This window comes from Gallus gallus, chromosome 13, assembly GCF_016699485.2.
Source record: "Gallus gallus isolate bGalGal1 chromosome 13, bGalGal1.mat.broiler.GRCg7b, whole genome shotgun sequence".
NCBI classification, from domain to species: domain Eukaryota; kingdom Metazoa; phylum Chordata; class Aves; order Galliformes; family Phasianidae; genus Gallus; species Gallus gallus.
In genome coordinates this window covers 1,491,328-1,518,869 of record NC_052544.1, presented here as the reverse complement: position 1 = coordinate 1,518,869, position 27,542 = coordinate 1,491,328, and the positions used below count along the sequence as shown (strand labels likewise).

The following is a 27,542-nucleotide window of genomic DNA, read 5'->3' as shown; positions in this document are numbered from 1 at the left end:
GCCCGGTCCGTTGAGGGGGAGGGATGCTTTGCCCGCAGCCTGCGTGCTGCTAAGGGGGGGCACAGAGCTGCGGTCGGCGGTGGGGGTCGGTATCTCCTCTGCTGCTCTCCCCCCACTCTGCCCCCAGCACATCTGGCAGCGGCTGCCTGATTTCACCCTATGGCTGCAAGATGGGTTGCAGCCCTCCTCATTCACCCTCGGTGCAGGGGAGGCTCTTCCACGGGGAGGGGGAAAAAAAAACCACAACCACGTATTCAGAAGAAACCATTTTTATTATTTTTTTTCCCAAAGAAAAAAAAAAAAGCAATATAAATATTAGAGTATAAAACTTGCGTGTAACACATCGACGTCGGTCTATATGGGTATAAGAAGGATATAAGCATATATATAATATATAAGTATAATTCAATATTAGACACATGGAGAGGGCAAACGTGTTTCATCTCATGTACACTCGGAGCACAGACCACATGGAGAGAAGATACAGAGAAAGTGAGAATACTGCTGTTCCACAAGTTAGTTACTGAGATAAAAATAACACGCCACTAAATACACGACACTCGCTACGCTACCTCAGATTGCAGGTTAAAAAGAAATACAAAGACTACGATTCACCTACGGCATTGCTAGGGGAGGGGGGTGGTAGCTACATGGGGCTGTGGAGCAGCTGTGGGGTTGGGGTGGGGTGGGCATGGTGTGCGGAGGGGCTGCTGCCCCCCGGAGTGTGTCTGTGTGTGCTGGGGAGGGGGGAGGGGGGAGTGTGTGTGTAGGGGGTGAGTTAAGTGTTAGTGATTAAAAAAGAGCAAAAAATCCTATGTGAAATTGAGTGGCCCCTGGGGGGGGGTCGAGGGGGGACCACCCTCTCCCCACCCGCACCCACTTTGGGTGCCAGATTTCCTCTCTGCCTTCCTGGGGGGGGCACAGATGCTGTGATACGGGGTGCTTGGGGTATCCCCAGCAGTGCCACCGAGGCCACCAGGACCCTCCTCCGGGCTGAGCCTGCTTGGAAGGGGCACAGCATGGAGAAATCCAACTCCTCGTCCTCCCGTTCCCTCTGGGAGGTGGAAACCCCAAAGCCAGCATCACCCCCCCATGTTTTATCCCAGCTGATCCCTGGGCTCACACCATTGCAGGGACCCCCAGCCCATAAGTCCCTGACCCAAATCTGCTCCCCAGGTGCCACTAAACCCACTGTCACTTACTCGGTACCCAACAACCCCCCCACTCCCCAAATACAAAGCGCCTTCACCCCATGCTGCGTGGCCATGCGAGGACATCCTCGGGGCTGGGGGGTGCGGGGATGTGTGTTCCAAAGTGCAGCCGTGACGCAGGTGACGCACACGTGGGGTCATGGCGAGGTGCAGAGCAGCCCCTCCCAGCCCCGGAGCTTTAATTCCAAAAGAACATTGACTGTACATATAAATATTTACTGCAGCGCAGGGATGAGATGTGTCTGCTCAGAGCCCCCCAGGGCCGCGCCGAAGCCCCGCTCAGACACCAGGAGCTCTCAGGCCATGGCTGGTTGTACTTCAGGAAAAAAAACAAAACAAAACAAAACAGAACAATAACTGTTTAGGATGCAGCCCTGCATTGTTCCCTTTGACTCATGCAATACGAACACTTCTTATTTTTTTTTCTTTTCTTTTTTTTCGGATAACAGCTGAACAGGAACTGAAGCACTCCCTACCCACAAATCCACCGCTACCAATAACCCAGGGTGAGTTTCACGAAGTTAAAAGAGCAGAAAACGTGGAACGTGGGGCTTTATGCTGGGAAATTCCTTTTTCTTTCCAAATAACAACAACAACAAAAAAAAAATGATCAGAGCTCTATAAATTAACAGATGGGTGTTACAATTATTTACACTGGACGAAGCTGAGCGAGAGCCTCGTGCCTCTCTCGGACCATCTGGGAGCAAATCGAAGCCAAGGATATGGCCGAAGCCTTTCGACCTCATGTATCCTAACACCCGAGGGGTCGTATAAAACGTTAGCTGTATTCACAGGGCACTTGTTTGTGTTAGCTTTAGCTTTCCAGATTGCTTTTCATCATGAGACCTAACAGCAGGCAGCCTGCTCCTAGCTCTGACGATGACAATACATTCGCAGCGCTTCCTAACTTTTGCATCGCCAAGAAATGAAAAGAAAAACAAATCCACATTCGTCCTCCTGTGGTGTTGGGGAGTGCTGGCACGCGCTGCCCACCCGCTCTGACGTCTCCTTTCTACTTCTTCTCCTTCTTGCCAGACTTCTTCTTGTTGCCACCCGAGGGTTTGGCGTCGCGTTTGCCGGCAGCATTACTCAGTGTGGCGGTGCTGCCCGGGATGTAGACGTTCTGCCGGTAGTCGGGGACGTGCTGCAGGGTGAACTGGGGGCCGTAGCGGGCGCTCAGCCCCATGGTGCCTGTGCCCCCACCCAGTGTTGCGTTGACATCAGCGGCTTCTGCAGGGGCAGAGGAAAGGAGTGGGGTTAGCACTGGCTCTGAGCCTTCATCCCTGTTGCACCAGGGAGATGCCCGTGAGCATCCTCCTCTTCCCTCCAGAGGGAAGGCTATGCTGAGCCAGGCCTTGGGATGTGGGGATGGGATGGGGATGGGAGGTGGAGATGGGATGAGGATGGGAATGGGGACAAGGGTGGGAAGTGGGGATGGAGTTGGGGATGGAGAAGAGTGGTGGGGATGGGAATGGGGACAGGAATAGGAGGTGGAGAAGGGATGGAGATGAGAATGGGGACAGAGATGGGAGGTGGGGATGGAGATGGGAGGTAGAGAAGGGAGGGGGATGAGAATGGGGACAGGGATGGGAGGTGGGGATGGTGATGGGAATGGGGACAAGGGTGGGAAGTGGGGATGGCGTTGGGGATGGAGATGGGAGGTGGGGATGGAACGGGGATGGGAATGGGAACAGGGATAGGAGGTGGGGATGGGGATTGGAGGTAGAGAAGGGAGGGGGATAAGAATGGGGACAGGGATGGGAGGTGGGGATGGGGATGGGAGATGGAGATGGGATGGGGATGGGAATAAGGACAGCGGTGGGAGGTGGGGATGGAGTTGGAGATGGGAGGTGGGGATGGGGGTTGGAGGTAGAGAAGGGAGGGGGATAAGAATGGGGACAGGAATGGGAGGTGGGGATGGGAATTGGAGGTGGAGAAGGGATGGAGATGAGAATGGGGACAGGGATGGGAGGTGGGGATGGAGATGGGAGGTAGAGAAGGGAGGGGGATGAGAATGGGGACAGGGATGGGAGGTGGGGATGGTGATGGGAATGGGGACAAGGGTGGGAAGTGGGGATGGAGTTGGGGATGGAGATGGGAGGTGGGGATGGAACGGGGATGGGAATGGGGACAGGGATGGGAGGTGGGGATGGGGATTGGAGGTAGAGAAGGGAGGGGGATAAGAATGGGGACAGGGATGGGAGGTGGGGATGGAGATGGGAGGTGGGGATGGGAGGTGGAGATGGGATGGGGATGGGAATGGGGACAGGGATGGGAGGTGGGGATGGGGATGGGAGGTGGGGATGGGATGGGGATGGGAATAAGGACAGGGGTGGGAGGTGGGGATGGAGATGGGGATGGAGATGGGAGGTGGGGATGAGATGGGGATGGGAATGGGGACAGGGATGGGAGGTGGGGATGGAGTTGGGAATGGAGATGGAAGGTGGGGGTGGGATGAGAATAGGAGATGGGCATGGGAATACGGATGGGAATGGGTGGTAAGAATGGGGATTGGAGGGGATGGGATGGGGATGGGATGGAAATAGGATGGGGATGGGATGGAAATAGGATGGGAGGTGTGGATGGGAAGTGGGGATGGGGATGGAGATGGGCAGTGAGAACAGGATGGGGATGGGATGGGAATAGGATGGGAGATGGGGATGAGCAGTGGGAATGGGGATGGGTGGTGGAAATGAGAATGGGGATGGGGATGGGAATGGGAATGGGAATGGGAAAGTCTCTGTTCTGCTTGCGCTCAGGAGCACAAAGACATCCCCTCCCTAGCAGCCCACTGTAAACACTGCACAGTGCTGACCATTAGCAATGCTTTAAGGCAAAGCCAATATCAGTGTTTTTCCCTTCCCCCTGCATCCAAAGCCCTGACCCCAGCATTTCCCCAGCCAGGTTTATTCTGGGAGCAGACAAATCAATAAAGAAAATCCTCCCTTACAGCGCTGCGGGTTGGCTGTGGGATGCAAGCACAAAGCAGTCAGTACAGAGGGGGATGGGACAGGAATTCATTGCTGCTGAGCTGCAGGGAGCAGGCGCAGAGCAGGGAAGGGAGCGGGGCCCCCCCGGGATGCTGGAGGCAGAGAGCAGATGGAAATGGGGGGATGTGAGAGGGAGGATGTGAGCAGGGAGGGAAAAAAGAGCGTGAGCAGCACTCCTCCAGCAGCCCTGCACAATGAGCTCCAACACAGCACAACCCCAATGGGAAATGGCTTTGCTCAAACTCTCTGCATGCACAGGGGCTGAGCTCAGCTCTCTTGTGCAAGGGGCTTTAGCTGCCTCATAGAGATGCTTTCCTGGGAGGCTGCAGAATACTATGGTGCCTGAAGGGCCCTAGGCAGAGCCCATTCTCCCTCCAATCACAGACTGCACACTCCCACTGTCGCCTTGGCTGGACACAAAGTCACTGAAATAGTGTTTGTTGTGTCCCCTTGAAGAGGTTAGAAGTGTTAAGCAATCAGAGCTTGAGAAGTTACAGCTGTTCTGTTGGGACAGGAGGAGGAAAAAAAACACATTGAGCTTGGAAACAACAGGCTGGGGGGGCTGGAAACAGGCTGGGGGGGGGTGGGATGCACTCAGGCAAAGCTGTAGTTAGGGACCCATGCTGGTGGCAGGGTAGGGCTTTGTTATGGTCCTATGTACTGCTGTGTTTCAGCCTTGGGGCGGCTTGGGTGCATTTCCCAGCGCTCAGGGAGCATCCCTGCTGCTCGGGGGCTTTGTGCTGGAGGGGCACCCAGCACTGCTCCCAGGATCTCATTGGCAGTCCCAGCACAGCCTTCCAGGAGCGCAGTTCCCAGCATGCCGGTTGGTCAGGGTGAGAGCAAAGGGCTGTTCCTAGGTAACATTGGCATTAGGGATGAAAAGAAGAAGGAACAGGGACAATGGAGGTTTATAAATGGGCACCGAGAGGCTCTTGCCAAGCAGGGCACTCCAGCTCTCCTTGCTGTAAAGGTTGTGCTCAGCCTCTGCCAGCAGCAGCCACTGCCCAAAAAAAGTCCCCAGGCTCCTGCAGCCACACGGTGAGGAGGAAAATGAGAATTGGACAAAAATAACCCCTTCCTGGCTCCAACTGCCCCCATATGCAGAGGGGACAGGAGGTCGGGGAGCACTTGCTGCTGCAGCTGCTGCCGGCGCTTTTGGGACACCCAATATAGCGGGGCTGACGGCCACTCCCTGTCTGCAGGCTCCCCTTCTGCCCCACAGCACCCCTACACATTCTTGCCGAAATCCAAAGTATTTTGAGGACAGAGTGCCTCCCATGCTGCCCCTCAGTGTCTGGTTTCCTGGAACATCCCTGCTCCTCGGTCTGTCCCAGCAGATGCCTCTACAAACCATTGCATTTCCACATTTCCCACGCTCCCTGTTTCAAGGGCAAAAGGCTATGGGGTTTGAACTGAAGGACAACCCATGTGCAGCATAAGGATGCAGGCAGGGCACCATCAGCCCCTTCCAGAGACTGGGAGCAGAGAGCTCAGCCTCCTAGGGGTGATAAGTATGGAGCAACTCACTGAGTTAGGGGCTTCCTCCCACCCATTGCTCAACCAGGGCAAGCAGATGGCATTAAGGATAGTGTAAACAGCCACAAAACACTACCCAAGGGTTGGCAGCACAAGGCTGAGTGGGCAATTAGCACTGCTCCTCATCAAAGCCTGCACCAATCAGCACTATTAGCTTAACAGAGAGAGCAGCAGAGCAGGGAGAAGGGGAGACAGATGGAAACAGAGCTCTGGTGGGAAATAAAAGTGTCTGGGGGGGGTCCTGGTGTAGTGGAGATGGAGAGAAGGAGTGCAGGCTGAATCCCCAGCACCAGAGTCCCCATCCCCATCCATCACTGCCATGGACAAGGAAATGATGGGCTGCTCCGAGCTGCCCTTCACCACACTGCTGCAGGGAAAGTCATCCCCAGCCCTCTATTAGAGGTGTAATGCAGACCCTCCAGAGGGCTCGGGGTCCCACAGAAGTGTGGGTTGGGGGAGATGCACCCAAAACAGGGCCGGGAGATACGTGGGAGCCAACGTCTGACCTGGAAGGGACCTGCCCAGCTCCAGGTCCAGGCAGCAGCCAGGAAATCAGCCTTATTTGTGAGCAAGGAAACCGGATCTGGAGGCCCTGCAGGCTATTTTTTTTTTTACAGAGCAGAGCCCCATTTTTGCATTGTTTCCTTCCCTGGTGTGTAAACAGCCCCATTGCCCAATGCCTCATCCCCACAGCTGTGGCTCAGCGCTGCCGATGTCTGCGGAAGGCTGCAGTCCTTTCCAAGAAAGCAACACCACAGCACATCCCTCACCCCTCCCCCAGATTCCTTCTCTCCCACGAGCTCAAAGGAAACACGCAAAGCATTTTACCCAGCGTTTTATGGCTGTGCTGCTGCTCCTATTTTTAAACCGAGGGGGAAAAGGCCTGGAGGTATTTATAAATAAAGGCTTTAGGAAAACCAGGCTCATTATCCAGAGCGCTGCGTGGAGTGGTAATTGTGCTTCTCTCACACAAATCCATGGAACACCCCTCCCTGCCTGCTGCTTTCACACAACGTAGCCATAAAGCAGAGCAAACCATGGACACGTAGGAATGGCCCCACACAAAGCCCAGCCACTGTGACCCAAAACCCAGTGCCCTCACACTGCCCAGGGGCATACATATCTCTGCGTATGACATTTGTTGGGGTCTCTCTCTTAAGACCTGCAGGACTGCTCTAAGAGCATCCCTATTTCCACTGCACTGTGGGGACACGAGGAAGCTTTTCTCTACAGCAATCTCAAGCTTTGAGCATCAGCTTCTGGCTGTCCACAGACACAGGACCTTGCAGTAAGTGGGACTGCAGCAGGCATTCACTACACCCCTGGTACTGCTTGTCCCCTGACTACAAGCAGATCTTCCAAGCCTTCTACCTCTACACCTTACAGCAAGTCAGGGCACAGCAGATGTTTCATTTACTGCAGCCTTCTGAAATCACATAGCTTGTAATACATCTCAAGTTCAGATTTTCATTCAGCACAGCCTCACCACCAGGCAGATAACACCGTGCAGTACACAGATAATATGGTTTGGATGGAAGAGATAGCCCTGTCTACACTAGGATTGATGCTGATGGATCTCTGGCATCTCCTCTGCCTGAATGCTGCCTGTTCTGAGCCCTTCACTATATTGAAGTCATGGAGCATATCCTGAGAAGGGCAGCAAAGATGCAAAGGGTCTGGAGCACAAATCTTATGGGGAGTGGCTGAGGGAACTGGGATGGTTTGGTCTAGAGAAGAGGAGGCTCAGGGGAGACCCCATCGCTCTCTACCTTCTCCCAGGTCACAGTGACAGGACAAGAAGTGATGGCCTTTAGTTGTATCAGTGGAGGTTCAGGAAGTGTACAATAAAAGGGCAGACGTGGTTAGTGGGCATGGTGGGGATGGGCTGATACTATTCTATGATTCCCCCTCCCCTGAAGGATAGCATCATCAGCATCTGCTCAAGAAGTCCTTCTGAAGCCTCTCCAGTGTACCACACGCATCACCACACAAGTGTCTTATTTATGGCACACAGCCGAGATGGCTGCAGTTTCGCCATGCTGTAGTTTCCCTGCATGCAGTAGGGACTGACCATTTGCCGAGGCCAGGATCATGGCTTGAAGCATCTCTGTGTCAAACTGGTTGTTGGGCCAGGCTCCACCTTCCTCTCCATTCTGGGAACTGTGGGAATAGAAAACAAAAGGAAAGAAATGGTGTGTTACTCCAGCTGGGGGAATAGGGGTGGGTTGGGGAAGGCAGTGCTGCAGGAGCATCAAGCGGCTTACAGCAGGATGTGGGCAGTGCTGGCAGAAAGGAGGGTGAGGGCTTCAAATCCCTCTGTTAAACAACACTTTGGAGTGTAAATACAGTCTCCATCCATCTCCAAGGCTTTCGAAGAGCAACCACCAATAACCAAAGTACTTGGGGCTGAGTGGTACTTCCAGGAAGACCTTCCTAATGCCTGCTGGTTGAGCCAGCTGGCACCTAATGACCTCAGATCCCTTTAGGTGCCTTCCCACAGCTGAATACCACAAAAAAAACCCAAACAAACATAAAAACAAAAACCCTCCAGTCCTAGAGCTGCAGAGATGCACACGCCCTTGGATGACCAGGTTCCTTCTGAAGGCCACATGGGGTTGCTGCCCTTCCAAGTTATTTCAGGCTACAACTCCAGTTATTTCAGGCTACAACTCCACTCCACAGATTCATTCATGAGATTGAAGGTGAGAAAATCCCACGGAGCCACAGGATTTGGGATCAGCACGGAGGCAGCTGCCCATCACCGAAATCCTGCTCTGAAGGGAGTCCAAGAGCAGCCACCAAGAGCAGCGAGCGGAGGTGGGTGACCACGTGGGGCAGCTGCTAGGGGCTGAGCATGGTGGTTCTGCCTGGGAAAGCTGTGGGGATGCCATCAGGCTTCCCTTCAGGAGGTTTTGCAGAGCAAAGTTACAATCAGCACTCTGTGTGCCTTCAAACAAGCTCTGCATTGATGTCCGCCAGGTGCCCGGCAGCTGTGCTCAACCACCCCTCACTTGTGGCCACACTTTCCCACCAGAGAAGCCAGGGATGTGTTCCCAGAGCCCTCCTTCCAGTAGAGAGACCTAAAAGTCCCACCAGCTGCATGACCACAGCACACGTCTACCATGTTAACCTGCTGGCTGGGTCCCAGCTCCAGCTACATCATCACCTTGCGAGTAGGAAAGTCCTGAATGCACAGCTCTCCCCCTCCTCCCTGTGCAAGTGTCCTATACAGAGAAATTTTAAACATGCAGACGCTTGGATAAGTGTGCTGAGAGCCCTGATCAGACCCCATGCAGCCCTGCTCCATCATGGAGCAACGCATCGTGGAGCAGTGCCTTTCAGTTGTGCCAGAGAAGGCTCAGGTTGGATATTAGGGAAATCTTTTTCTCAGAAATAGTGGTAATGCGCCCCAGTGGGCTGCCTGGGGGGGTGGTTGGAGTCACCATCTCCAGGGATGTCCCAGAAACGTCTAAACGGGGCGCTGAGGGACGTGGGCAGCGGGCTTAGTGGGGATGGGTAAGGGCTGCAGACCCACACCACCACTCTCACTCCCCTGCTCTATCTGCACAGGTGGCACTCATTCCCTGACGTAGCAGAGGCTGCCTGCTAAGACTCTGAAATGCCTGCCATCTGCTGCAACCCAGGGCATCCCATAACCTATTTATACCTCGCCACACGTGCGGTGGCATGGCTTCAAGACGGCTGGCAGTGAGGTCTGCCTGCCTCAATGGGTGGCAGTGCTCGAGGAGCATGCACTGCTCCATGTCAGGGCTGGGAATAGAGCCCCGGGAGAGATCCTATAAAGGGCTTAGCAACCTAAACCCCATTGCAAACCTCAACCCACGCAGCCACCACTTAACCCCAGCGGCTCCTCCTCTCTCACTGGGCTGAGTGCTCCAGATGGGGTCCTACTGGTGCCAAACTGGGAAGAACCATCTCTTCTCCTTACCTGCAGGCTGCAGCCCAGCCAGAACAACCCAGTCTGTAGATCCTCCTTTTCCACCCCATGCAGTCCCAGGTCCTTCCTGCAAGCTTACAGCACCCAGCACTCTCCAGTACTGCACAAAGCAGCATGCTGCTCCCCATGACGTCACGCTGGAGAGCTATTTTAGAAATGCCAGGGTTGCAGAAACCCTATTGAGCTCATTTCTGCATGCAGGAAATTCAAGTGCCTGAATTACTTGCGAGCGCAATCATCCGGAATTCAGAGGCAGGGGAAAAATGAATGCAGTAATCTAAAAGCATCCTAAAATAACTTCTCATAGTGAAAAGAAAAGAAGAAAAAAAAAAAAGAGGCACACAGCTGATGGGCAGAGCTGGCTGCCTGCCACAGCTATAGGACGGGGCTGTGAATGGCTGAGGCTGCACTGCCCGGAACAGGAGGTGGTTCCTATGGAAATGGGCTGCGAGGACTGGCAGCTTTTAATACAAATGACATTTTCTCAATAGGCTTTTCATAAAAACCCATCCTGCAGAGGACAGAGTCGGTTTTTTGTTGGTGGGTTTTTTTTTTTTTGGTTGGTTGGTTGGTTGTTTTTTTTTTCTTCCTCCTGTTTCATTCTATTCCACGCTTCAAAGCTCAGAAAACAGCTGGGGTCTGGGAATGATGGGTCTGGGGTCTTTGGGTCTGGGGAACGATGCCAGCACTAAGGTTGGAGGAAAGGAAGCAAACCTGCGTTTGAGACAAAGAGGGACCAGACCCAGTGATGCTGCATCCAAGGGATCAAAGCGTGGGTACACGGGGCACCACCAAACCCAGCCAGGAGCAATGCGCAAACGCTCACAATCCCAAAATGGTAGGCATGCCCTGCAGCCCCTGGAGGGGCTCTGTGATGCCTCATTGCTCAGCAGCCTGAAGGCATCAGCCCACGCAGCAGGGCGGGTCTTGCACCACTGACCTGCTATTTTCTGCCACCCCGGCCAACGCATCGTCCCTATTTCCACTTCCAGTACAGAAATATTCATTTCCCTGCAGGGTTTCTATGGAGACTGTTACTATGGCATCCAAATGCCTCACAAACATCTTTTTTTTTTTCTTTTTTTTTTTTGCCTGGTGAATTTCCGAGATAAACTTGTTTTCCTCATCCTGCAGCTGGAAGTCTGATTTGTGCCCTGCTTGTGCTGTGGGTGCCCAGGAGGACCCTCAGGATGTGGCCCTATGGCCCCAGGGGATGCCCAGCAGAGCGGCAGCCCCCTCAGCCTCCTCTCTTTTTTGGGCTTTTCCAGCAGCCCTGCTGCTCCCATCCATGGCTCCAAATCCCACCAGGCTCTGTGCATGGGGGTCACACAGCTGGGGTCCACCTCACCCCGGCCCCTTCCCCTTCCCTCCCATTCACCCCCAGCCCTCCCATTGCCTCCTCGCCCCCTGGCAGGGGCAGCACCAGCCATAGCAATCCCCTCCCAACCTCCAGGGCCAGGCACTTTCTCCAATCCCTTTCCCCCAGCCCCATTCCCCAGCAGCACCAATGTTCTCAAGCTGACCCTTCCACCCGCCTCCCCCTCCTTGCACCGTGCTTTTTCCCCCTTCAGCTTCCTTCCATCCTCCTTCAGCCTCCTCCCACACCCAGCCCCAGCCAAAAGCAGCAGCAGCAATAAAACCTCAGCCCCATGTGGTTTTGTGCTGGCAAAGTGACAAGCAGTGGGGAAAGTGACAGCCAGCACACAGCCTCTTAAGGTGCGCTGGGGACATAGCAATGGCAGCTCAGTCATGCCCTGGGGGCAGCATCCCCCTGCCCCACAGCCCCTCCCCCAGCCAATCCCATCACCCAAATCCAAGCCTCCCCCCAAAATCAGTGCTAGATCAAAACTCGCTGCGATTTCCTTCCTTCTCCCTTAACAGAGGATGCTGCCCGCCCTTCCCCCATGCTCTGTGCATTCCCTGACTCTTCTGTAATGCAATTATAGGCACTGGGGATGGCTTGGACAAGGCACAGATTTAAGATCCTCACTTCACAACAGATCGACCAGTTTTAGCAGGCAAAGCAGGAGGAGATCTGCAGCCTCCCAAAGCAATGGGGATGCTCCCCGAGCTGCTGGGATGCTGTTCTGCATGGAGAGGGGGAAGGTCAGAACAAAGACCTCAATGCCTCTGCCACCCCCTCCACTCCACAAACACACCAGGAAGGCTATTTTGAGACATTCTTTGGAAACGTGATTGCACCTCTGTGTCGATCCCTACGTCTCTGCAGCCGAGCGTGGCGTACACTCAGCTGCACAGGAAGCAGATGGAGAGAGGAAAAAATCAACTAATACGTGTCACACCTGCTGGACACCCCAAAATAACGTTTCTATACATAATGCTGTGCTGATGCAACTCCTGATATGCTGCAGGATGTCCAGAGTGAAAAACATCTCCCCTGACTGGGCTGGTTCCCTTCACCATGCTCCACACCTTCTGTCCCACCTGGCAGGATCCGGGTGGCTCAGGGCATCATAGAATCATAGAATCATAGAATGACCTGGGTTGAAAAGGACCACAATGACCATCTAGTTTCAACTCCCCTGCTATGTGCAGGGTCATCAACCAGCAGACCAGGCTGCCCAGAGCCACATCCAGCCTGGCCTTGAATGCCTCCAGGGATGGGGCATCCACAACCTCCTTGGGCAACCTGCTCCAAGGAGCATCCGGGAGCACCAACCCAGCACCAGGGGTCTCTCCCTCCTATCCCCACCTCAGCACCCAACAGCATCAGGGATGGCAGCACCTACTCAGAGCACAGCTCTGAGCAGCCTCGTAGTGCTCCAAAGCAACATTTTTGCTGTCACATTTAATAGGGAATCACAGTCCCACCTAAAGCTGCAAGCCTTTGCATAGTCTGCAATCCATCCTGCACCAAGACCTGCCTTGCAAATGTAACCGCCCAGCCCTTGCTGGGTTTGTTCAGCTCCCTGCAAGATATTTAACATGCAAAACACACACCTGGGCTGGAGGTGCAAACTTCACATGACAACCTCCAATACTCCACAAAGCACAGACCCTCTCGGGGCAGCCCACAACGTGACATGAGCAGAGCTCAGCAGCTTGGAGCAACCCCATGGGCTGCAGAAACACCCATCCTACCAGGATGCCCCTGGCTGCAGGCAGCCCCCAGCAGCACCCACAGGCTCTGTAGGCATCAGGGACCCAAAGCTCCTTGAGAGCTTTAAGGAATATTCTCAGGATGCTCTTTTCCATCACCCAGCCCAGGCAGGCTGCCTTTAGTCCTGAAAGCTCACAGCTCTCCCATTGGTGCTGCTTCAGCATCCCCACAGCCAGCACATCCTGCTTGTTCCTCCCTCCCTGCATAGCTGTGGGTCAGATAAGGCAGCTGAGATGTTGTTTCACGGGTGAGTGAAGCAAACATCTCCATGGACTACATCCGGCACTGGAAACCAGTGGCACAGGGAAATTCAGGATCAGAGCTCTCAGTCTTTTCAGAATTCACTCCTCCCTGCCCTGGAGTCACCTGGGGGTCCCAATGCTGTCTGCCATCCCCTGTGAGCCCCCCCCACCTCCCTGGCTTAGCCCACCTGGGCTATCCCTATCCTCCCATGATGGGAGGATCACCATGATGGAAGCATTCACAAGCTCCTCCCAGATGGGATATCTCATCCCCCCCATTCCCATCTATGAGCAATCCAGAGCCTTCCCCTCCTTTCATTTTCCCCCCGTCCCCCCCCGCTTTCTAGGTGGGAAATCCTCACCCAGTGCTTTGCTGAATTCAATGAATCCCACCAAGGAGATGCTTGCCCTGCCGTGCTGCCATGGCCACACCACTCAGACTTCTCATTGCTGTAATCCCCCTGCAGCCACTGATCTGATTTGTTTGGGAATTGCATTTGCTGCTCGGGATTATTCCGTCTTCATTTATATTTGCCCAGAGACAGCATGAGTGGTTTGTTGTTGTTGTTGTTGTTTTAGAAAACAAAATGTGAAGATTATTAAATAGATCCATTTATCTTCCTTTTTCTCCCAAACAAGATTGAGAACTGCTCTGCCCAGCTACAGCCCTGACCCCCCGTCTCTAAAGGATGCTGTCTGAACTCTGCTTTCTGAGCATGTGCAACCAGGGCTCTCCTGTGTTTCAGATCACAAAGGAGCACGTTTGCTTTCTTGTCCCATATGGATGCACTCTGAAATGCAGAGATGTGTGGATCGGAGATGGTCCTGCTTTGCTGAGCTCACCCTGAGCCCTGGCTGCTTGCAGGTACTCAGAGGCAGTGTGGTTTGTTTTGGTGGCCAGGTCTCCCCAGCCTTCTGTTAGACTTAGGATAGTTCCCTGTCCTAACTCACATGAACACAACACAGCAGAAATCACAGAATAGGATTTTAGCCCACGTTCCAGCTTAGGGTCAGTGCTGCTGAGCACTGAGGCTCCCACTGGCACCCATTCAAACCTCAGCCTAAGCTGTCTTGCTTTCACCGCTATTTAATTTAGATTGGGCGAACGCAGATAAGAGCACATCCCTTTTCTTCCTGCTGGGAGATGCCTGTACATGCTGAGCCCCAAGCAGAGCCCATGTCAGAAAGGGACACGTGTCAGCAGCAGGTGACACAGCCGTACATGGGCTGACAGCAGGGACAGCCACAGGGCAGGGCTCAGGCAGCTCCAGCATAGCAGGAAGGGGGGCACTCAGCAGGCAGAGGGAACAGCACAGGGGGAACGTGTGAAGAGCCCACACCATGGTTTTGGGTTAAGGCCACTGTCCCATGATCTAAGAAAGGTCCCTGCCATGAGGTTAAGTAGGTCTGCACTGTGCTGGTGCTGCGTCTCAAGCTCCAGCACAGTGCTGGAAAAGGGAGCAATAGGGCTGCTCTGATAGGGCTCATTTCCTTGCTTCTCACAGCAAAACCATCACAGTGGCTCTCGGGCACTTCTGCATTAGCAGGGTGTTGCAGTTAATTGTCGTTCGAAGCAGAGCGTGAATGATTGGAAAGATTTTTCCTGATTAAAAAAGTTCTCCGTAGTGGGGATTGAATGGAGCTCTGAGAACACTCTCCCAGCAACAGCCTTGTATTAAAGCCCATGCCTGGCTCCTGGCAGCAATACTTTCAGCTTTACATCAAACCATCAGTCCATTTCACCTTTGTCAGCTAGGAGAACCTAATAAAAAACTCTAATTACTGCGACGCTCCTTACAGCTATTAGCAGTCTCTTAGCTTCCCTCCCATGAAGCTGAATGATCCAGAAAGACTCAGACACAGACAGTGCTGTGGGTGCCAAGTGCTGACCCCAGAACACAAGCTCTGATCCCCAAACCCAGGGCCTGGTGGCCAAGAGGCCACCAAGTAACCACAAAGCATGGGGACACAGTGACTCTGCTTTCTGCAGACACAGGGCTGACCCAGCCAAGTGAGCACAGCATCCAAATGCCCTCCAGCAGGTGCTGCAAGCTGTTCCTGCAGGAATCACCCAGGCAGCCTCATCTGCAATGACCTGTGGCTGGGGAGGTGGGCTCCCTGTTCAAGTCCTTTCTCACCCTGATGGTACTCATGGAAGATGAAAAGTAAATGCTTCTCCTTCTTTTTTGACATTATGCACAAACGGGTGAAATCTCAGCCACGGTTTTGAAAGCTACACCTGACCTCAGGGGCCCTTCCTGTGAGTCTCCTGACTCCTGAGATCTAACTCTATTTCCCTTAGTCCCCCTCTGCCCAATTGCTCAGTGCCAGTGGGACGGCCTCTCACCCAGACAAAGCAACACCCCCCCTTCCCAAGGAATGCAGGAAGGGCTCCAACCTCCCCAACATTGGTGCTGGGTCCAGAGATCTCAGCCCCAGTCCAACTCCAGAACAGAAAGCACATAGCACAGCACTCAGCGAGGGATCTGCTGCTGCTGAGGCCCATTGGATGGGCTGGGACACACTCCTCCAGCAGTGCCTTTGGGGACAGCCACCACCCACACAACCTCTGGCTGCCATGGGGAATAAGCACATGAAGGAACTCACAGCAGTCCCCAATGTCTTCTGAGCAGGGGGAAGAACCACAGTATTGCACTCAGAACCTGCATAAATCTCAACCAAATGCTCAGAATCTGCTTTAGATAACAATGCCACGTGAAGCATACCCTCCAATCCTTTAACCCTTTCACAGCTCCATTGCCCTCTCCAGTTCCTAACCATCCTACCTGAGCCACAGACACCAAAGCTCTTTGTAAAGAGCTCTCACACCACCATCACACAGAGCTGGCACAGAAACACCCCCTGTCTGGCTCTGGCTCTGTCACAGTTCTACCCAGAACAGGGAAACTCCATTCACAGAACTTCCACCACCAGGACTTCCCACACTGAGAGCAATATGTAAAGGAGCAAAGCCTTCACCAGATACATACATAGAGAAAGGTGCACTCACCCGCTTGTTCCAGGTCTCTGGGTCTGAGAGAAGCGCCAGTCCGGGTTAGGCTGAGCTTGCTGCAGAGGAAATAGAAAAGAGTTTTAATACCTCCATTCTCACCTGCAAACCAATCCTGGATTATTTCAGCCTGGGATATCGGTGTATTCTTTCCAAGTAAAGCAAATCTATTAGAACAATAGAAAAAAGAAGCTCCCCCACCCCCACTCCTTCCCTTTCTTCTGAGTATTTCTGGACCAGCGTGAATACCAAAAAGCGTGACAAAAACCATTCAGTGAATTATCTTCCAAAGCAGCTCAGGAAACCAGGCTGTGAAAGAAATGAAGCATGAAATAAACTGATAAGGGCATTGCTCCAGCAGGAGAGATGGCACCAAAGCAATGAGCCTGGGGGGGTGTGGGTGGCACTGTTAACTGATACCAAGAAAGATGCTTTCAGTGGGAGGTAAGGTGGTAACAGACCTTCCTAACCTGTCCTTCTGTCCTTAGCAAGACCTGCCTGAGCTTGCGTGTCACACTTTGTATCTGAATGACTTTCCTAGATGCTGTGGCCACAGTGCAATACAATATTTTTTCTGTCTGCAGAGGAAAGAATGAACGTCCGACAGCAGAGAAGAAAGAAAGAAAAGCATTCTTTGTTCAGGAAGCACAGCAAACTTCAGAGCCAGCAGCATGCTTAGCAAACCTCGTGTTGCTTTCTGCCCCTGTCATCTCCCCATCGGACAATGGGCATTCTGTAACCGAGGATGGATGCAGAGCAGGCTGTTTGCATCATGCTTTGTGCACAGCATACATAGCTGAGCTGTTTGCTGACTGCAAGATGCACACTTCCGAATACCATAAGCTCTTAATTAACTCTGGAATGACGACACACTACCTGAGAAGGACGTTCCTCCTGGTTACCTCAGGAAGGAGCAGCTCCCGGTCTGCACCATGGAACACCAGCTTTATAGGATTATTCTGCTTGTACTTGCAATTACTAAGGCGAAGGGAAATGGGTACAGCTGACCTAGATTTTTATTTAGCAGATGTGATTTGACTAATTTCGCCACAGCTTTGATGATTCTCATGAAGGAATACATTAGAATAAATTACTGAGTCCCCTTAGAATAAGAGCTCCACTCCACCCCTTCTGCATACCAATCACACTGCTTGCACACTCGCTCTCCAGATTTCAGATCCATGTAGCTTTGCACACGCTGCCACACGACTGTCCATCAGATAAACCCGTCCCAATCTATTTTTTCCAATCCCTACTGCAATTACCGCTCTCAAATTTAGGGCAGGAATTTATGACACAAAGTGACTTTACTTTTTATATCCCGAAGTTAAAAAAGCTGCAGTTAAATGCAGCCACTTCCATCTGGGTTTGGATATCCCAAGGCAAGTGGCTGAAGCTTTAACAGCATGCTGCCACCCAGGTCTCTGTGAGCCCAAGGGCACGTAAGGTCACCAAGATCTTTGCAGAAATGCACTACTTTCAGTGCTGAACAGGGAATCAGCCTCTTGCTCAAAACTACCAAGCTAGAAAGCAGTCCTTTGACACGGCACAAACAGGAATTAGTAACACTTGAGAGTCAAAGAGTGAGAAAAATCCCAACACATTCCAAAAACAGAGCAAAAGAAACAGCCAGGTGACCTGGCTTTGAGCTCATCTCCTCCTGACTCTCCTTCCATACAGCACAAACAGGTTAAACAGAGACAAGAAGTTTAGCACCCCAAACCCCACATTCCCACTGCAGGAATCACTTCAGAAAGTACAAACAGAGCCAAGAGGAAGCTTCCAGCTCCACGAACACGCAGGCTTTTGTTGTATGGTGATGGCCATTCCCCACCTCCACCCAGCACAGCCAACCCCTTCCCTGTCACCTCCTGGGGGGAGGATGGTCACACACATCCCCCACAGCCACGTCCTGCACCAGCAGTGAGAACCCCATCTCTTACCCCATCGCAGGGACTCGCTAAGGTGCTGGTCACCTGCTCGTAGGCAGCCACAGTCTCCGCAGTGCTAGAGTGGCTGAAGGGTTTTACAAAGAGGAAATCACTCTGCTCAGACACTGGGGAGAAACAGGAGGTATAATTCTGTGCCTGGGAGCCCAGCCCTGCTCTGCCCACATCCAGGTACTTGATGAAGCCATCTGGCCTCAGCTGCCCATGGAAGTGGGAGGTGGGCTTGCGGGCAGACCCCCGGCAGCAGCCCACAAGAGTCCAGCCAGCAGAGCCCATTCTGAGACAGCGGGCAACCGCCACGGCAAACACCACACACGATACGAGGGAAATGGACACCAAAGAGATGATGAGGTACAGCGTTAGGTTGTTGTCCTTGGGAGATGATTGAGGCAAGTCGGAGGACTTGGAAAAGTCCTGCACGCCGTCTTCCTCTGGAGAAATGACAATCACCACTGAGGCTGAGAGGGATGGCGTCCCGTTGTCCTGCACCAGGACCACCAGCCGGTGGGGAGATTGTGACTCGCCCAAAGCCGCCGCAACACGCACCTCCCCAGTGCGGCGTTCCACCTGGAACGGCAGAGCCTCAGCCGTCTCCTCCAGCTGATAGGATAGCCAGGCATTGTGGCCGCTATCAGCGTCCACAGCCACGATTTTGGTGACTAGATAGCCAGGTTCTACCAAGGGTGGGATGGTTTGGTGGAAGGCAGAACCTGTAGGGACAGACGGGTAGACGATGGTGGGGGCATTGTCATTCTGATCCATGACAAAGACATGGACAACTGCAGTGCTGCTCAGGGCAGGAGAGCCAGAGTCCTTCACCTCCACAGGCACCTGGAACACCTTATCCTGCTCATAGTCCAGAGCCCGCACAGTGTAGATGGTGCCGTTGTCCGGGTCTATGCGGAAATAGGTTGAGATGGGTATGTCCTGTATCCCGTTGTCCAGGATAGAGTAAGTCAGCTTGGCGTTACTACCCTCATCAGGATCAGATGCTGACACTGAAAAGACAGAAGTTCCAGGGAGAGAGTTTTCCAGAACATGAGCTGTATCAAAAGGGGTGGAGAAGTTTGGTGCGTTATCATTCACGTCAGCGATTTGGAGATAGAAGGTTTTTTGTGTGGCCCTTGGTGGTGATCCTGAATCTGTAGCCCTCACGGTGATGTTGTACCCACTGGCCTTCTCCCGATCAAGGGGACCATTTGTGACCAGTGAGAAGTGCTCTTTGAAAGATGACACCAGCTTAAATGGGAGCTCTTTGGCTATCTGCAGACGGACATGCCCGTTGTCCCCAGAATCGCTGTCCTTTACACCAATGAGGGCAATCACCGTTCCTGGGGTCGCATCCTCCAGCACAGGGCTAGAGAGAGAAGTCAGCACGATCTCAGGGCTGTTATCATTGATATCAATTAATTCCACCCGCAGATGACAGTGCCCTTCCATGGCTGGGGATCCTTTGTCCCGGGCTCGAACTGCAATTTCATAAGCACTGGATTCCTCATAATCCAAAGGGGCTTTGGTTCTGATCTCCCCCGTCCGGGAATCTAAACTGAACAGCTTGGTGAATTTACCAGGTGCATTATTGCTAGTTTTGAAAGAATACTCCACGTCCCCATTGGGGCCTTCATCCAGGTCGGTGACATTCAGCTTGGTGACCAGAGTGCCCAATGGCACATTCTCCTCCAGATACACCTTGGATACAGGTGGATCACAAACAGGAGGGTTGTCGTTTGCATCCAGGACATGGATGGTGACCTTGGCAGTGCCAGATTTCACCGGATTTCCTCCATCCAGTGCTGTCAGGGTTAGGTGATGAACAGCCAATTTCTCTCTATCCAGGGCTTTTTTGAGCACAATCTCGGGCATTTTGACCCCATCCCCTCTCACGTTGATACTCAGGCCAAAATGCTCACTGGGGCTGAGTTCATAGGTGGAGATGGAGTTGGAGCCCATATCTGGATCTTCTGCCACCTCCAGTGGCAGCCGAGTCCCGGGATTGGCCACCTCTGTGATCTCCAAGACCACCTCCGGCTTGGGGAACTGCGGTGCATTGTCGTTCACGTCGAGGACGTCCACCTCGACCCGGTGGAGCTGGAGGGGGTTCTCCATGACGAGCTGGAGGTGCAGAGAGCAGGCGGGGCTCTGTCCGCACAGAGCCTCACGGTCCAGCCGCCTGTCCAGGAGCAGCACACCTGCCGCCAGGTCCACCTGGAAGTGCTGCTGCTCAGACTCGCTCACCAGGCGCAGGTTGCGGGCTGCCAGGCTCCGCACCTCTACCCCCAAATCCTTGGCCACGTCGCCCACCGGAGTGCCCGGCTCCCGGTCCTCGGGCACGGAGTAACGGAGCTGGGCGCTGCCGAGCGGTTGCAGGCTGGAGAGGGCTGCGAGCAGCAGCGGGAGCTGCCACGGCGAAGCCCGGCCCTTCAGCATGCCGAGCCGGCTGTGCGAGCGGAGAGGAAGCGGCTCCCAGCAGGCTCCCCCCGCCGCCCGCCCCGGAGCCGCCGCCGCCGCCGCCGCACCGGAGAGCCCCGCGCCCCGATCCGAGCACGCCGCGCCGGGACGAAGCTGCCGCCGGAGCCACGGGAACGGGACCGGGAGGGAAGAATGAAGGGAGGAAGGGAGGGAGGGAAGGGACGGGGGGGCGGTCGCAGCGCGGCCGAGCGGCTCCCCGGCACACCGAAAGCGCACAAAGTCGGCGAGCGGAGGGGATGGACCGAGTGACAATTCTACGTCTCTCAACAGCCCCCTCCTCCTCCTCCTCCTCCTCCTCCTCCTCCTCCTCCTCCTCCTCCCTCCTCTCTCCCTCCTCCACCGCCTTCCTCAAAATACGCACGGCGCAGCCCCCCCCCCTCCCGCAGCCGCCACTCCGCCCCCGCAGCGCCGGGCGGGCGCCGGGGATCCCCGACACCGGGAACCGGGGACTCCCGGCAGCGGCGGGCGGGCTCCGGCCGGCACCCCCTCCCCGAAGGCGGCCGGAGGGCCGGGACCGCCCGCTTCCGAGCTCACCTCGCTGGGCGCCGACGGTTTCACACCGGCTGTGCCCACGGAGGGTTTCACAAACATGAATTCGCTGATGTCAGAGACGGGTGAAAAGCAGGAGCGGTACCGCGGGGCAGGGGGAGCCGTGGCCGTCACCTGGACGCCCATCACCGTGTCCCCTTGCTTGGGCTCATAATGCAAGTGCCCAAAGATGTGGCTGGGCGGGGGCTGAAGTGTGTCCACGCTCTTCACGCTGCAGCCCTGGACAGCAGGCGCAGAGCCCCGCCGTACACACCGTACACCCAGCACTGCCAGTCCCACCAGCGAGACACTGGAGATGAGCACCAGTGAAGCAATCAGATAAATGGTGATGGTGGGCAAGCCCCCACCATCTGCAGCCTGAGCCTCGGAGCCTAGCAGGGCCTCAGGGCCCCTCTCCTCCACCAACACGACCAGCGTGACGGCTGTGGAAAGCGGTGGCTCCCCGGCATCCCGCACCACCACCACCAGTTCATGTGCAGAAGCATCCGTCTCCTGCAGGGCCCGGGTGGTGCGGACCTCCCCGGAGCGTAGGGCCACGCTGAAAAGCCCTGGCTCAGTGGCTTCCATGAGGTGGTAGGAGAGCCAGGCGTTGCGCCCCGAGTCCGCATCTATGGCCACCACCTTGGTGATGAGAGCAAGAGGAGCGGTGGAGGGGGAGATGCGCAACTGGGTGGCGGAATCCTCCCCAGCCCTGGGAAAATGCACCCGTGGGGCATTGTCGTTTTGGTCTGCAATAAACACATGAACCAGCGTCCTGTTCCTCAGGGCTGGGGAGCCACCATCAGAGACCTCTACATGGAACTGGAGATAGGTGGTTTGCTCATAGTCAAAGGGGAGTTTGGCAGAGATCTGGCCACTTGTGGGGTGTATGGAGAGGTAGCGAGTTGGATCCAGGCCTGGCTCTGTCCCACCAACTTGCAGGATGGAGTAGGAGAGGCGGGAGTTCTGCTCCGAGTCAGGGTCAACAGCAGAGACAGTAACCAGTACGCTGCCCACTGGGTTGTTTTCTGCCACCAGCACCTCATAGGATGCTTGCTCGAACTGGGGTGCGTTGTCATTGACATCCACCAGGGTGATGGGCAGGATGGTGTGCCGGGAGAGCGGAGGGCTGCCCAGATCTGAGGCCGAGATGGTGACATTGTAGTAGGCAACGCGCTCCCGGTCCAAGCGGGTTCTGGTCAGCAGCGAGTACTGGTGCTCGTAATCCTTGCGCAGCTGAAAGGGAAGGTCTGGAGACACATAACATTGGACCTTGCCCTGGTCCCCAGAATCCCTGTCCTTGACGTGTATGACGGCCACCACTGTGCCTGGCAGTGCATCCTCACTCAGGGAGCTGGAGAAGGAGGTCAGAATGACCTCAGGAGCATTGTCATTCACATCAGTGATCTCCACCACCACGCTGCAGTGCTCCTCCATTGTGGGTGACCCCATGTCCTTGGCCTCCACTTCAATCTCATACACTGTTGCCTCCTCAAAGTCCAAGTTGCCCTGGACACGGATCTCTCCAGTTTGTTCATCGATGGCAAAGATCTGGCGTAAGGCATCCGAGTTGTGGCTGCTGAGGGAGTAGCGGATGTCTCCATTGGGCCCTTCATCCACATCGGTGGCATTTAGCTTCACTACAAGGGTGCCAAGTGGCGAGTTCTCTACCAAGCGAGCTCCATAAGATGGTCTGTCAAAGACTGGGTGGTTGTCATTGGCATCAAGAACCTGAATAGTGATGTGTGTCTTGCTGGACTTGGGGGGAGAGCCCCCATCCTCGGCAGTCAGGATGAGGTGGTGGAATGCTCTGTGTTCCCGGTCCAGGGCCTTCTCCAGCACCAACTCAGGGAACTTCCCACCGTCCGTGCGTGACTTCACATTGAGGTTGAAGTTCTCGTTGGCACTCAGGTGATAGGTCTGCAGGGTGTTGGTGCCCACATCGAGGTCCTGGGCTGGCTGGATGGGGAAGCGGGCGCCCAGGGATGCCAGCTCGTAGATGCGCAAGGACACCTCGTCACTGGGGAACTCTGGAGAGTTATCGTTGATATCCAGGATCTCCACCTCGATGCGGTAAAACTCCACCGGGTTCTCGATGGCAAGCTTCAGGTGGAGGAAGCAGCGGGGGTTCTGCCCACAGAGCCGCTCCCGGTCTATCCGCTCGCTCACCATTATCACCCCGGTGTTCACATTGACGGAGAAGTACTGGGAATCCGAATCGGACAGTACCTGCAGATTGGCCGCTGCCAGTTTCCCCACATCGGTGCCCAGGTCCTTCGCAATATTGCCCACGAAGGCGCCCCGGGTGAGCTCCTCTGGGATGCTGTAGCGAATCTGAGCAGAGGAGCTGTGCAGGAACAAGCAGAAGGAGAAGACACGCGGCAGCCCCAGGGACCAGCCCGCCTTTCCTGCCCTCAGCATCCTTGCCGGCGCCCGGGGAGCGATGCCCTCGGAGGAGGCCGCCCGCGCTGCGGGGCCGCGCTCAGCGCTCACCGCTCCCATTCATTGTTTGGGGCGGCCGCGGCTCGACGGGGGGGGCGCGGCGCAGCCGCCCCTCCATTGGCTCCGTGTGCCGCGCCGCTCATCCAATCGCCGCTCTCCTTCTCAGGACAGCAACACCGGCACCAATCGCGGCGCTCAATGGTTGCGGCGCGGCGCGAACCTGCCGCGCTGCCCCGAGCGACGGTGGGCCCGCGCAGCCCCCCTAACCCCCCCACCCCGAACCCCCCACGTCGGGCCGGGAGGACAAAGGCGGCCCCCCCGCCCCGCAGCGCCCCGCGGGGGAGGAGCCGGGGGTCGGCGCCGTGCGGTCCCAGCCCGGCCCCGCCTTCCCCCGGCGCTCACCTGGCCGGCGTCCCGCAGGGTACCGGCGGCGGAGAGGAAAGCCCCAGGTTCCCTAGGAAGGGTGCCGGGGGGCGGACAGGGCCGCAGGAAGGTGAAGTCGCTGCGGTCGGAGTCGGGAGAGAAGCAGGTGCTGTAGCACTGGGACTGGGCGTCGGTGGGCCGCAGGGTGACCTCCATGTACTTAAGGGTGCCGTCGGAGCAGAGCTGCAGCTTGGGGCTGGAATGATTGAAGAAGTCCCGGGATGGTGATTCGGCAGCCCAGCAGCAGCGGGGAGAAGTGGCGGCACGGCCTCGGCGCCGCAGGCACCAGGCAGCAAGAAGGGTGACGGTAGCAAGTGCCACCGTGCTGATGGCTGCCAGCGCAATGATCAGGTAGAGGGTCAGGTCTGGCTTCTCCTTGGTACCAGCCAGGAAATCCCGGGGCTTGTAGCTCTCCTCCAAGGCTTCCTCTTCCAAGGCCACGCTGATGGTGACGGTGGTGGAGAGTGGTGGGTCGCCGTTGTCTGCCACCAAAATGAGGAGCTGCTGCACCGCCACATCGGTGTCCCGCAGGACACGTGCCGTCCGCACCTCCCCTGTGTACTGTGACACGTGGAACAAGGAGGGCTCGGTGGACTCGGGCAGCAGGCGGTAGGACAGCCAGGCATTGTACCCGGCGTCTGCATCCACTGCTGTCACCTTGGTCACCAGGTAGCCCGGTGGGGCAGACAGCGGGACCCTCTCCAGGGTGGGGACATCATCGTCACCAGCAGGGTGCAGGATGGTGGGGGGGTGGTCGTTCTGGTCCAGCACAAAAATATAGACAGTGACATTGGCGTGGAGCGATGGAGACCCTGAGTCCCGCACAACCACTGAGACCGGTAGAACCTGCAGCAGCTCGAAGTCAAAGGTGCGCTGAGCATAGAGGTTGCCGTTGTTGGGGTTGATGTGGACGTAGGAAGAAGCAGGAGCACCCTGCACGTGGCCCTCTATGGAGTAAACAAGACGGGAATTGTCTCCATCATCAGGATCTGAAGCAGAGACAGTGCAGAGCAGGGAGCCCGGAGGGCTGTTCTCTGGGAGGAAAGCATCATAGGAGGGCTGCAGGAAGCGCGGTGAGTTGTCGTTCACATCAGATACATTGAGGAGCAGTGTGAGGCTCGTGGTGAGAACAGGGGACCCACTGTCCTGGGCAGTCAGCTGCACCACGTACTGCGAGGTGGTCTCTCGATCCAAGCTCTGCCGTGTGACCAGTGAGAAGTGGTTCTGCAAGGACTTTACAGCGAACGGCACATTGGGGGAGATTTCCAAGCTCACATCCCCGTTGGCCCCCGAGTCTCGGTCCCGCACGTTGAAGAGTCCCACGACAGTCTCTGGTGGGGTGTCTTCGGGCACTGGGTTCAGCAGGGAGGTGAGCAGAACCTCTGGGGGGTTGTCATTGGCATCTTCCACCTCCACCTGCAGCACACAGTGCCCCTCCATCTCGGGCACACCCCTGTCACGGGCCCGCACGTGGATCTCATAGAAGGGTGATTCCTCAAAGTCCAGCTCCCCGCTCACCCGCACCTCACCACTGTTGGGATCCAGCGCAAAGAGTCGCCGGACGGCCTCGGAGGTGTGCACCCCAAAGGAGTACTGCGTCTCCCCATTGGGGCCCTCATCAGGATCTGACGCATTGAGCTGGAGGAGCAGAGCTCCCACAGGTGTGTTTTCCAGGATTTGCACCTTGTACGTGGCACGGTCAAAGGCCGGAGCATTGTCATTGATGTCCAGCACCTGCACCGTTATCTGCGCTGTGCCCGAGCGGGCCGGGCTGCCCCCATCCACGGCTGTCAGCACCAGCTGCAGTTCTGGCCGCTCTTCCCGGTCCAAGGCGCGCTCCAGCACCAGCTCCGGGAAGAGTTTGCCATCCTGCAGCTGCTTGACGTCCAAGGAGAAGTGGGAGTTGGGGTTCAGCCAGTAGGAGCCCACGGCGTTGGTCCCCACATCGGGGTCCTGCGCGCTCTCCAAGGGGAAGCACGTGGCCACGGCGGCAGACTCAGCGATGCGCAGACTGCGGTGGGTGGTGGGGAAGCTGGGGGAGTTGTCATTCAGATCCAGGATCTCCACTTCGAGGCGGAAGAGCTGCAGAGGGTTCTCCGCCACCACCTGCACTGACAGCACGCAGCTGGCGGCGGCTCCGCACAGGCGCTCCCGGTCCAGCCGCTCGCTCACCACCAGGACACCGCTGTCCAGGCGCACGGCGAAGTGCTGCCGACTCTCCTCTGAGCCCAGGCGCAGCCTGCGGCCCACCAGCTGCTCCACCTTCAAGCCCAGGTCCTGGGCCACGTTCCCCACCAAGGTCCCCACCTCCGACTCCTCGAGCACCGAGTAGCGGATCTGCCCAGAGACCCAGCCCCAGCCGCAGAGCAAAAACAAACTCAGTACTTGCCATTTCCAGGCGGGTCGCTGGAGGCTGACGCTCTCCATGTCCGCACGCATCTGGCCCAGGACCGGACCCGGGACACAGCCGGCCTTGCGGAGCCGCTAAAAATCCCCGGCTCTCTGTTCCCCAGCTCGGGAAGCAGCTCCGGGGCTGTAGGAGGCTGCAGCTCGGCTGCCAGCATCCGAGCGGAGGGGGTGGGCTGGGGGAGGGGAGCTGAATCACAGCCCCAGCGCGGGGGGGGTGGGGGGGAGAGCAGATCCCCCGCTTCAGATCAGCACCCAATTGGCCGAGAGCTCTGTCCCCGTGCACCCAATGGGGGACCCGCGGGGCTGCGGGAAGTGGGGGCCCGCCACCCCCGGGCCCAGCCTGACTCACTTGCTCCCGCAGCTCGCTTCCCGTTCTCTGGGAAACTGCACGTCCTGAAAGCCGGCGAGGTACAAACCCTCCCTGTTCACTCCCGCTCCCACAATGGTGGCTTCACATCGCACCCGCACACAAAGGGCAGCTGTAATGAGCACGGGCCAAAGGGCTTTTTATGCCCTGTGAAAAAATGCTTGTTTGAGGACCAAGGTAGCAGGGCTGACTTCCCATCTCCTATCTCCCCCCTTAGTTAATGCTGTGCCCATCTGATACCCCCACCCCGGGACCAACCCCGTGGGGCTGTCACCGGTGCCACCACCAGCCTGGAAGGCCCACACCAAGAGCTGCCAACCCCGTGGGTGCCATGGGGAGGGCTTCCTCGGCCACCAAAGCCAGCTTTAACTGTTTGCCAGGGCCACCTGCCTGGGCACCTCGTCCCCACCTGGCGCAGGTGAAGCTCAATGGCACCCAGGGCTGTGCAAGCCATGAGCCCACAGGTCAGAACAGGACCACAGCATCGTGCATTACACAAGGAAAGATGCCCAGGAGATGCACACGTTGCAGCAGGCACAGCTTTGCAGCAGCTTCAGCCTCTGCTGCGGGGGTGCACTCGGGGCACACACACCTCTCTATGTGCCCCCAGGCCCCGATGGGGGGGGGGGCGGGGGGGGCAGCTTCGGCCCTGCCGGTCCCCTCCGTCCAGGCACCCCAGGGATCTCAGGGACAGGAGAGAGGATGGAGACAGTGCCCGGAATCGCCGCCGTCAAGGAAGGCTCGGCTCGGCTCGGCTCGGCTCGGCTCGGCTCGGCTCGGCTCGGCTCGGCTCGGCTCGGCTCGGCCACGGTCCCTGGCCCCGTCCCCTCCTCTGCCCTTCCCGGCCCATTTCCAGTGCCGCGGACGGCACCGCTCTGCTGCCAATC

General features: G+C 56.2%; 3 protein-coding genes and 1 pseudogene across 3 annotated transcripts in view; all 4 read right to left on the bottom strand.

Moving 5' to 3' along the window:
• Positions 1–253: 253 nt before the first annotated feature.
• On the bottom strand, positions 254–26,456 carry PCDHGC5 (protocadherin gamma subfamily C, 5). The gene is made up of 4 exons (NM_001396448.1): positions 23,859–26,456; positions 16,069–16,127; positions 7,809–7,897; positions 254–2,441 (listed from the first exon to the last, which is right to left on the bottom strand). Exons 1-4 carry the CDS (start codon positions 26,316–26,318, stop codon positions 2,224–2,226), a joined length of 2,826 nt encoding a protein of 941 aa, NP_001383377.1. The 5' UTR covers positions 26,319–26,456; the 3' UTR covers positions 254–2,223.
• Positions 254–27,542, bottom strand: part of PCDHGA2 (protocadherin gamma subfamily A, 2) — a 48,275-nt gene continuing 20,986 nt past the window's right edge. The window contains exons 3-5 of the mRNA NM_001245037.2: positions 16,069–16,127; positions 7,809–7,897; positions 254–2,441 (exon numbers count right to left, since the gene is read on the bottom strand). Of these exons, the coding sequence (NP_001231966.2) occupies positions 2,224–2,441; positions 7,809–7,897; positions 16,069–16,127 (366 nt within the window). The 3' untranslated portion in view covers positions 254–2,223. The remainder of the gene's footprint in view (positions 2,442–7,808; positions 7,898–16,068; positions 16,128–27,542) is intronic.
• Positions 254–27,542, bottom strand: part of PCDHGC3 (protocadherin gamma subfamily C, 3) — a 31,885-nt gene continuing 4,596 nt past the window's right edge. The window contains exons 2-4 of the mRNA NM_214674.3: positions 16,069–16,127; positions 7,809–7,897; positions 254–2,441 (exon numbers count right to left, since the gene is read on the bottom strand). Of these exons, the coding sequence (NP_999839.3) occupies positions 2,224–2,441; positions 7,809–7,897; positions 16,069–16,127 (366 nt within the window). The 3' untranslated portion in view covers positions 254–2,223. The remainder of the gene's footprint in view (positions 2,442–7,808; positions 7,898–16,068; positions 16,128–27,542) is intronic.
• The window catches only part of LOC100858937, a 109,110-nt pseudogene continuing 97,668 nt past the window's right edge, over positions 16,101–27,542 (bottom strand).

What these genes read in the sequence shown, in the direction of transcription:
- PCDHGC5 (NM_001396448.1), bottom strand. Translation starts at nt 26,318, where the DNA reads ATGCGTGCGGACATGGAGAGCGTCAGCCTCCAGCGACCCGCCTGGAAA. An exon ending in CAGAGACCTGGAACAAGCGG is followed by an intron (nt 7,898 to 16,068) that starts GTGAGTGCACCT and finishes CTATTCCCACAG; the next exon opens with TTCCCAGAATGGAGAGGAAG. An exon ending in GATCCTGGCCTCGGCAAATG is followed by an intron (nt 2,442 to 7,808) that starts GTCAGTCCCTAC and finishes CTGCCCCTGCAG; the next exon opens with AAGCCGCTGATGTCAACGCA.